Below are 8,484 nucleotides of genomic sequence, written 5' to 3'. Positions count from 1 at the left end.
TATCTCTTTGAATTATTTCTATAAGTAAAATACCCAATTATAAATTACATGTCCAATTAATATTTTAATTATTTAGATATTTAATGAATATAATCATATTACACATTATTTTTAAGAAAACACAAATCTGTTTTATGTTATAATTTATTTTATTACATAGCCATTAATACGAACATCTTACGTTACATATTATCACAGCTTATTACTATTATTGTTTAATAAATTTTCGATATATATTTACTAAACTTAATGCTGGTAAATATCAATATTATGAAGACGTTTATTATTCATCGTAAACATTTATCGTTAATGTTTTTGTAAATTTCTAAGTTTTATTTGCATAATAAGAAACTAAAAATAATTATTCAAATTTATTAAAGAAAATAATTATTAAATAATAATTATTCTTTTCACAAAACTCAAATAAAATAAAACTACTTTCCAATTATACCCAAATAATATAATCAGATAAAATTTAAACCAAAGATACAATTAATAAGAAAATTTTAATATAATCAATCGTGCTTTAACAAAGCACTCAAATTTGTTCGTTTATTTATTGCATTAAACAAGTGTATTGTTGTATAATTTTGTGTTAATAATATAGGTACCTGTAATACTGTAGATATTACATATATGCTGTAACTGTAACATTATATTATATTTATTATTCTTGAGCTTTTAAAAATTTCATTTTATGATTGTTCGATTTGATACAATTAAAAAAATTTTTTTTTATTAAAATTTAAAATGTATGGAATATTTATTGAATTGCTCTTTGTTTTAGTACTTTCTAAAATTAAATGCTTGTTAAGACATTTAAAGTAACCATCATATATATGACAATTTCAGAATTATGCAAGACATGGTGTATTATTGCATAATACATAATGTATATTATCATTATTTTTTATATAAAACACAAAGAAAATAATCCTTATATTAAGGACACTCAAAACTTTATAAATTTACATATATAAAATATGAAACATATCGTCTACAACTAAAGATGCTTCTAGAAATAATGGCTGCATTTAGCAGAAAAAAAAAGCTTTGCAACTGTTGTAAAATTCTTCAACACGATTGGTTCTTGCCTTTAGTTTCTGTTGGATCTAAATGTATAAACCAGTCATATAAAAGATTTTTACAATTGTTGCAAGCTTTTTTTGCTGAATGCAGCCAATACAAGTTTCAACAGTATGAAAAGATATTCGTATTGTCTATGCTATTTAACAAAATGTAATTGTTAAAAATATGATTTATACAATGTTATCATAGCTATTGCAATTTCAACTAGTTCTCTTCAATCATATGTTAATACAACATTTTTTAGTACAACAGAAAATATCTAACAAAAGTTTTAACATATTACACTGTAATATATTATTACTATTTCATTTTCAACCTGTAACAACAAAAGTTTTTCCATATTAATTTGTCAATACAGATCAAGACAACAAAGATAAAGATTTAGTTAATCTTATATACTTTTTATATCGAAAATAAAGATGTACTTAATCAGTAAAGTAATTTGAAAAACACAATATACCAATCTTTCTCTTATTGAAATTTAGTTAAAAAGAATCAATTTCATATATGCATATATACTGTCTTGAGAAATAATCTATATATGGTATTTTAGTTATACTAAAGAAACTAACTTGTAAATGCTTAATGATCTATACATGACTATATATTATATTCTTATATAACATTCCTTTTAAATATTCAATACTTAGTAGTAAGTTATTAAATTGACGTAATTAAAAATACTAATGGATAAATTGCACCAATGAAACATCTTATTCTACAATCGAAAATCGCTTATTAATCCTTTTAGATAATGATTAGTTATACTACTGATATACTTTTTACTTTATTTAAAGCATATATGCTGTAAATTTTTCACCCAATTCTCACAGTAATTTTGAAATACTAGTTGAAATTTTTACTGTTCGTATATAAATATGAAACAATATATTATTACATTAATAAGACATTGTATTATTAATGAAATAATGACACATGAAATAATTGAAATTACAGCATCTCATCCTCGATTTGTAATACCTTGTAAATGTATAAATTATATGTATATTATATATAACAACATATATATATTGTAAACATAAATGAAAACATGAATACATGAATGTCATACAATGAAACGATCAGGAGAAGTAAAATATGGAAGTTTGGCAACTGTTTTAAATCTATCATGAAAATAGATACAGTATATCTCTTCTCAGTTCTTTTCATTCGCTGATTTCTATAAAACTTCATTATTTCATATAAGAAGCTTATAAAAACTCAGCGGAAACATACTGTATCTTAATCATCGTCGCTTTGTACATTACATACGCTTGAAAAGCGTACACATCCGCATTATTCTATTACCTACTTTTCCTATTGTGAATCTTTCTACCTGAAGTAGGAAGATACTTGTGTTTGTACACAATGGCAAGTATAGATTATATCGTCGTAGCCATGTCCGATTTCGTCAAGTCCACTGAAATCGTATGACTAATTGTAGTAACCTGTGTCCCACTGCTCTCATTATTACTGTTAACAATGTTTAATGATGAGATTTTGGCTCGTTGATACGCCACAACGGTATTTAAACTCAAGAATCTGGAACACAGTTTTAATTATATAAACTAAATGTATTGATACTATACATTTTTCAAAATTTTTCAATATTTACTTACCTTATGCAGACATATAAAATCAATAGTGCAGTCCCAGCTGCGAGCATTCTAATAATGGGCCCTTCTACAAGTTGGATAACTATCCAGGCAGCGGCAGAAGATGCACACATCGTGGTAACAATGGCAATAGTTTGCAAACAATGGCGCGGAGTTAAGCTATTTTGCCAATCCAAACGACTAGCATGCTCAACATTGTATTTTGTATTGCAAACTTTACAAACGAGACTATCTGCATTTACAGAACTCTGAAAAAGAAATTACGATTGACAAGGTGTATTGAAAGTAAGCGACATATACAAGATCGTAAAATTACTTTACCTCGACGAGCCAACGACGCAAACAATCGTGATGTACAGCGCTTACGTCACCCCTACAATGGCATGGTTGTATCAACGGACCAGCATCTTGTCTCTCGCTATCATAACAGATCCAACAATCTTTGCTATTGATTGATGCTGCATCTGAGAGAAACGCAGTATCTTGAGACGCGCCTTTTTCCTGTAACTCAATCTCCTTTATGTGTTTTGCCTGGTCCAGATCTAGTCTCTTCAATATACGCTTTGGATTTAGAATCCATAATTGCTCTGGGCTGAAAGAGAGATAACAAAATGACATTAGAAATAATGTCAGGAAATAATAAAATAATTTTATTTAAGCTAAAATTAATAAGCTGCATAAAAAGTATGGAACATACCTCATACAATTCCACAATACACAAGGAAACCACAACGCTACGCCAACTTCAATAACACGAAATACAACGTCATGCCAATTCCTGCTATACAATGGCACCCTATAGAAATACAAAAATATATGTTAGGACAATTCCAAAATTTAATTAATTCATAATAACTCATACTAATTTTTTTCGTTTCCTTACTTCGTTTTCCAAAATTCACTGAGGGTCTCGCTGAACAGAAAACCAACCACTATAAACAGCATGAATGCTTGAGAGAGTAATCCAAATCTTGACTGATGTAATTGGGATGTATTCACTTGCTGCATATGCACAGGCTCCGCTGTAGATGTAGATGGACCAGGATCAAACAGTTTTGCAGTTACTTGATCTTCGGCATGGACTTTTGTTTTATCAGCTATGCGTTTATTTGTTGCAATGGAGGCAACTTGGCATTCATTTAAGAATCCACCACGAACCTAATAATCAAAAGTATTATAAATAACTCGATAAACGTAATATTGCACTAAAAATATTATCATGTAAAAGAACCGTACTTTGAAAAATACTTCCACTCCATATATCAAGAAGAAAATCACTACGATGAAAAGGAGCACAGCATAACAGCCATTGAATACATGTGTATAAAAGCTCTAAAAAGAGAGAATTTCATTAACAAGTATACACACACGCGCATACGCATATAACAATTAATAAACTATTATTTTAATAAGTACAAATTACTCAATTTGTTTATTGTATTTGTCATCCAATCACTTACTTGATCTACTTGCGAATAAGTTTGAGCCGTGATGAATTCTGCTAACAAAAGGGAATACGTTATTATGTTGAAGACAACAAAAGCCAGAAAGGATTTTGACAAAAATTGTGGTTTATCCCAGCGAATGTCTCTCAGATGAACCACTTCAGCCCAAAAACAAACGATCAACGACGATCCACTTAAGAGCAATGGATAATACGCCGACAGCAAACTCCTGGACCAACCTTCCTTGAAAGCAGTCTACGAGAAAATTAAGAGAAGTGTAATTAAAATGATAGATGAGAAAATGAAAAATTCAAAGGAAATACTCGTTTACATACCGGTGAGGTAAAGTACGCCCCTCGTATGACAGATGCAAGGAAAACCACAAAGTACAACACCTTTTGATTAGTAACTCTGCATGCTCTCAGGAACGATGGTGCCTTCATTCGTTGCCACTCGGCGACAATACACATAACGAGTTGTATCAGGCAGACGAAAGCCAGGAAGAAAAAGATTGATGCGAAGGCGATATAATAGCTTAGATTTGGGATATGGCATTCCGGTCCATCGAATTGGATCTGAAATGGAAATAATTGAATAATGAAGAACTATTCCAGTTACTATCTCAGACTGATTTGCAACAAACAAAAGTATTACCTCACACAGGCAAGTCCCATTGTGACATTCCCCATGGCCAGAGCAGTTATCGTTCCCACAACTGTTGTTCCAGGCCATCATACCAAATTTAACCAATAAGGACAATGGATTTTGTGTACTCAGTGCGATCACCTGTTCCATGATCGCTAGGTAGAGAGCTACTGCTCCAGTACAGCCCTCTAGAAGACTCTATTTTGAAATGCAAATCTAATCTTATCTCATACTCTTCACACTATACATTTGATTAATTAATTAATGTGCGAATAACAAAATGGATAAAAACTTTCTAGCACATTTTAAAGTTACGTAGGATCAATTTAATATAAAGGAGATCTCTTAAAATTTATAAGGAGTCATTAAAGAACAATTATTTAAAAATTTCCAAAAAGAAACAAGAAAAATATTACACGGATCCGCGCAACTTGGCAACAAAGTGAATTACTCACGCACGGAATAATTCACTTTGATTGACAAGATAATCATACCGAGTGTGATTGTGCCGTTCGTACGCGCGTGCAAGATACGTGCGCTATTAATTGAAAGGCAAAATACCTGCCCTCCCTGCGAGACAAATTCAAGGAATGATGTCAATTACCAGATATCGAATATCTAGATTCGGTTCGCGGAGAGACAAGTAATGCAGCCGCAATAAAGTAAACCCGCGAAATGATATACGCGCGTTCGGGGGAGGGAATTCGCTCGCGAGAAAGGAAGCTGTTTTCCTGCCTGTTCGACTGACCGTTCGTGGCCCGTGGATCCAGTGCGTGCGGAGATATGTAGGGCTCGCAAGTGCAAACTGAGTACAGATGTACGCGGAGGACGCGAGCTCCCAGCTCCCACAACCAGGCCGTTACATTAGTCAGCTGTCACACCGTTCGTCCTCCTCCGTCCTTCTGCGCAACGCGACGCTGCCATCACACGCGCGGCGCGCGAGAGCTGTGTACCCGTTGACCTCGATCGTCAACGGGATTGTTCGTCGTGGAATCCGCTGATCATTCGCAAGGCCACGAAATCATACCGACAAGGTTTATCGAAACGACATCGGACAACAGGGGTACGTCCCCTCGCGCTATCTAATCGAGGTCTATGGTCTATCAACGACGAGCTTCTCCCCGAAAATCCCGAAATATTTACGTCGATGACGCAACCCGACGCCCGCGATTCCCAACTCCCAACGCGTCGCTAGATTTGTCCGGATTCCACCAATGACAAGTCCGTAATACAACTATGTATTGCAACTACCCTTTCCTTCTCTCTTCTTCTGTCTCTCTCTCTCTCTTTCTTTTTCTAACTCGTTCTCCTTTCTACTTTTTGCGTCTCTTTTTCTCTTTACAAAGATCGACGATAATAATTACGAAGCTGCACTTAACCAGTGATTCACTTATCGAACACAGTTTACTTATCAAGTGCACTTGTACTCTGATAAATGTTTCTCTGAATTGTTACACGATTATTACGTTATTGGAACGTTTTCCAGAAATACTGATTCATTAATTATATAAAATTTCTATAAAGTTTTAAGACTTTGATATATATATAATTTCTTAAATTGTTTAATCTATAATTTTTAAGCAAATATATATATTATTATTTGAACTTGAGATTTTATAAAAGTTTATCAGAAATATAATAAGAAATTTTAGTATATATAATTTTTCTTTTGTTAGATTTTTTTTAAACATGTTTAAAAGATTCCAATTTGTATAAAAATTCGGAGAAATTTTGTAAAATATTAATTTCACGCATGGTTAACATAAAAAAAAATTAAGGATAATTATACGACAGCTAGAAATTTTTCTTTAAATTTATTAGTGAATTAATATTTTTGAATTAATATAAAACAATTAATTAATAATAAATAATTTTTAATTAATCGTTATATATTATTTTAATATAATCCCATATATATTTAAAGAAATTTTGACAATTAATTTTCAATTAGCTTAACAAAATATTTTATAAAAGCAAGAAATTTTGAATGATTAAAACAGACTTTCTCTTTTAATCTTTAATTCAACCTTTTTTTCCTCTACAATATTTATTATGTTACTTTTATTATAAATGTAAAAAGACTGCATAAATCCATACAACGAATAAATCATAAGCTTACGCGTACAATGTCCAATAAACGCACAGTCTTTCTGAAAATCATCAATTGACGCTTGCGCCTTGCGTCTCGATGTGTACTTCGCCTAAGGATTCGGTCGCGTTCTGGAAACGATTTGAGAGACTTCGATTCGACGTTGTTTTCTCGAGTATTGTGGCCGACGGTCGATATACTCCAATATATCTCTGTCTAATATTTTCCACAATATTTTTCAACTCCATTGCGTACAATTCTGACAGCGATACACACGAACGAGATCGTTCAAGGCAAGATACATTCTTTCTTTCGCTTATCTTTAGCCTGATCCATACGAATTATCCTTTTCAAAGAAACAAGCCGTCAAATATACAATAATGAAAAACGTTACATAATATATATATCTCGCGTAGAAGCCAGCATCAATTGAATTGTATTAATCTATATATTTCTGTCATAAATTTGTGACTGATATATGTAAACTTCAGTTATCTTCGAGGATTGAAAAGCATTTCCTTGCAAATGTATCGAGAACAAAAGAAACTATAGATAAACGTCTAGACAAATGTTTGCTTACAAGTAACCTACTTTGAGAAATTAGCATGGCTTGTTGCAGTTTTGAGATCTAGGATTTATTAATAAATCTAAAACTGTCAATTAAAAGATTCAATCAGCAACATTTGTCTAGAACTATTGATTTGGATAAGTCGAGTATAGTTATCTTTTTTATATTGTAACAACAATTTTGCAAATTTCAGATGACTGCCGAAATAGCAAAACCACAGCTCCGTGGTCTCCTCATGACGCAGATCAAAAAGAATATTGTAGGGATGTTGATAGTTAGCTTTGGTGTGGCATATGCATATAAAGTGCTTGTTGCAGATAAGAGAAAACAGAGATATACCGAATTTTACAAGTATGTCAGATATCTGAGATGTTACCGCTATTCTAATCCTATTTTAAAGCAGCTCCTAAGCGCTCAATAACATTATACAATATTCCTATAGACAATGTAAAATAAACCCAATGTAACTCTCCAGATGATTCAACAATAGATCTGTTCATGTTGTTTAAATTTTCCAAAAAATTTTGCATTTAAAATGAGAAAAATATACATTTGGAGGAGAAAGCAAAGATTCTAAATGCAGAAAGTTCAAGCAACACAAATCATTTATTATTATACAATAATTGAACATCTAGGAGTCAATGTTACATTTTTGGGTGATCTTTGTATCACATTAAGATTTTTGCTAAATTTTATAATCTTGTTTTGCAGAACCTATGACGCAGAGAAACAGTTGAAGATAATGAATGAGGCTGGTCTCATGCAGTCCTTTGTACCCCCGCAAAAGTAGATTTATGTGCACAATAGAAGACCGAAAACTTGAGAAGAGAATTAAAAAAGATGATTCTCTCTAAAATTATGTGTTATATCTATATGTATAATAAATAAATTCAATCTAGTGTTATTATGTATGCCGAGTTTCTTGTTAACCGTACATTAATCTGCATAATCTCATTTCGATTAATCCTTAAATTTATCATTTTGATGTGTCTGCCTATTTAAATGGTTATTGTCTAAATATTTGTTGGCAAT

General features: G+C 31.7%; 2 protein-coding genes across 4 annotated transcripts; one reads left to right on the top strand and one right to left on the bottom strand.

Annotated features, from left to right (window-relative positions):
- Nucleotides 1-125: 125 nt before the first annotated feature.
- On the bottom strand, nucleotides 126-5,976 carry LOC105836933. 3 transcript variants are annotated; one of them, XM_036287973.1, is made up of 10 exons: nucleotides 5,531-5,976; nucleotides 4,805-4,993; nucleotides 4,486-4,725; nucleotides 4,166-4,405; nucleotides 3,942-4,037; nucleotides 3,589-3,863; nucleotides 3,403-3,501; nucleotides 3,027-3,297; nucleotides 2,709-2,953; nucleotides 126-2,631 (listed from the first exon to the last, which is right to left on the bottom strand). In XM_036287973.1, exons 2-10 carry the CDS (start codon nucleotides 4,943-4,945, stop codon nucleotides 2,472-2,474), a joined length of 1,767 nt encoding a protein of 588 aa, XP_036143866.1. In that variant the 5' UTR covers nucleotides 4,946-4,993; nucleotides 5,531-5,976; the 3' UTR covers nucleotides 126-2,471. The 3 variants fall into 3 exon arrangements, with proteins under 3 accessions (XP_036143866.1, XP_012536778.1, XP_012536779.1); XM_012681324.3 differs by having other exon boundaries at nucleotides 5,544-5,975; XM_012681325.3 differs by lacking the exon at nucleotides 5,531-5,976 and adding an exon at nucleotides 5,357-5,511.
- Nucleotides 5,977-7,021: 1,045 nt separating this feature from the next.
- On the top strand, nucleotides 7,022-8,363 carry LOC105836931 (cytochrome c oxidase subunit 6C). The gene is made up of 3 exons (XM_012681322.2): nucleotides 7,022-7,177; nucleotides 7,646-7,803; nucleotides 8,164-8,363. The coding sequence occupies exons 2-3, from the start codon at nucleotides 7,646-7,648 to the stop codon at nucleotides 8,240-8,242; spliced, it is 237 nt and encodes a 78-aa protein (XP_012536776.1). The 5' UTR covers nucleotides 7,022-7,177; the 3' UTR covers nucleotides 8,243-8,363.
- Nucleotides 8,364-8,484: the final 121 nt, after the last annotated feature.

The sequence above is a fragment of the Monomorium pharaonis genome, chromosome 1, assembly GCF_013373865.1.
Source record: "Monomorium pharaonis isolate MP-MQ-018 chromosome 1, ASM1337386v2, whole genome shotgun sequence".
Taxonomy (NCBI): Eukaryota; Metazoa; Arthropoda; class Insecta; order Hymenoptera; family Formicidae; genus Monomorium; species Monomorium pharaonis.
The sequence above is the reverse complement of the archived record's forward strand: the minus strand, read 5'-3'. Positions and strand labels throughout refer to the sequence as shown.

What these genes read in the sequence shown, in the direction of transcription:
- LOC105836933 (XM_036287973.1), bottom strand. Translation starts at nt 4,945, where the DNA reads ATGGAACAGGTGATCGCACTGAGTACACAAAATCCATTGTCCTTATTG. An exon ending in GGGCGTACTTTACCTCACCG is followed by an intron (nt 4,406 to 4,485) that starts GTATGTAAACGA and finishes ATTTTCTCGTAG; the next exon opens with ACTGCTTTCAAGGAAGGTTG. An exon ending in GAGTGGAAGTATTTTTCAAA is followed by an intron (nt 3,864 to 3,941) that starts GTACGGTTCTTT and finishes TTTGATTATTAG; the next exon opens with GTTCGTGGTGGATTCTTAAA.
- LOC105836931 (XM_012681322.2), top strand. Translation starts at nt 7,646, where the DNA reads ATGACTGCCGAAATAGCAAAACCACAGCTCCGTGGTCTCCTCATGACG. An exon ending in AGATATACCGAATTTTACAA is followed by an intron (nt 7,804 to 8,163) that starts GTATGTCAGATA and finishes CTTGTTTTGCAG; the next exon opens with AACCTATGACGCAGAGAAAC.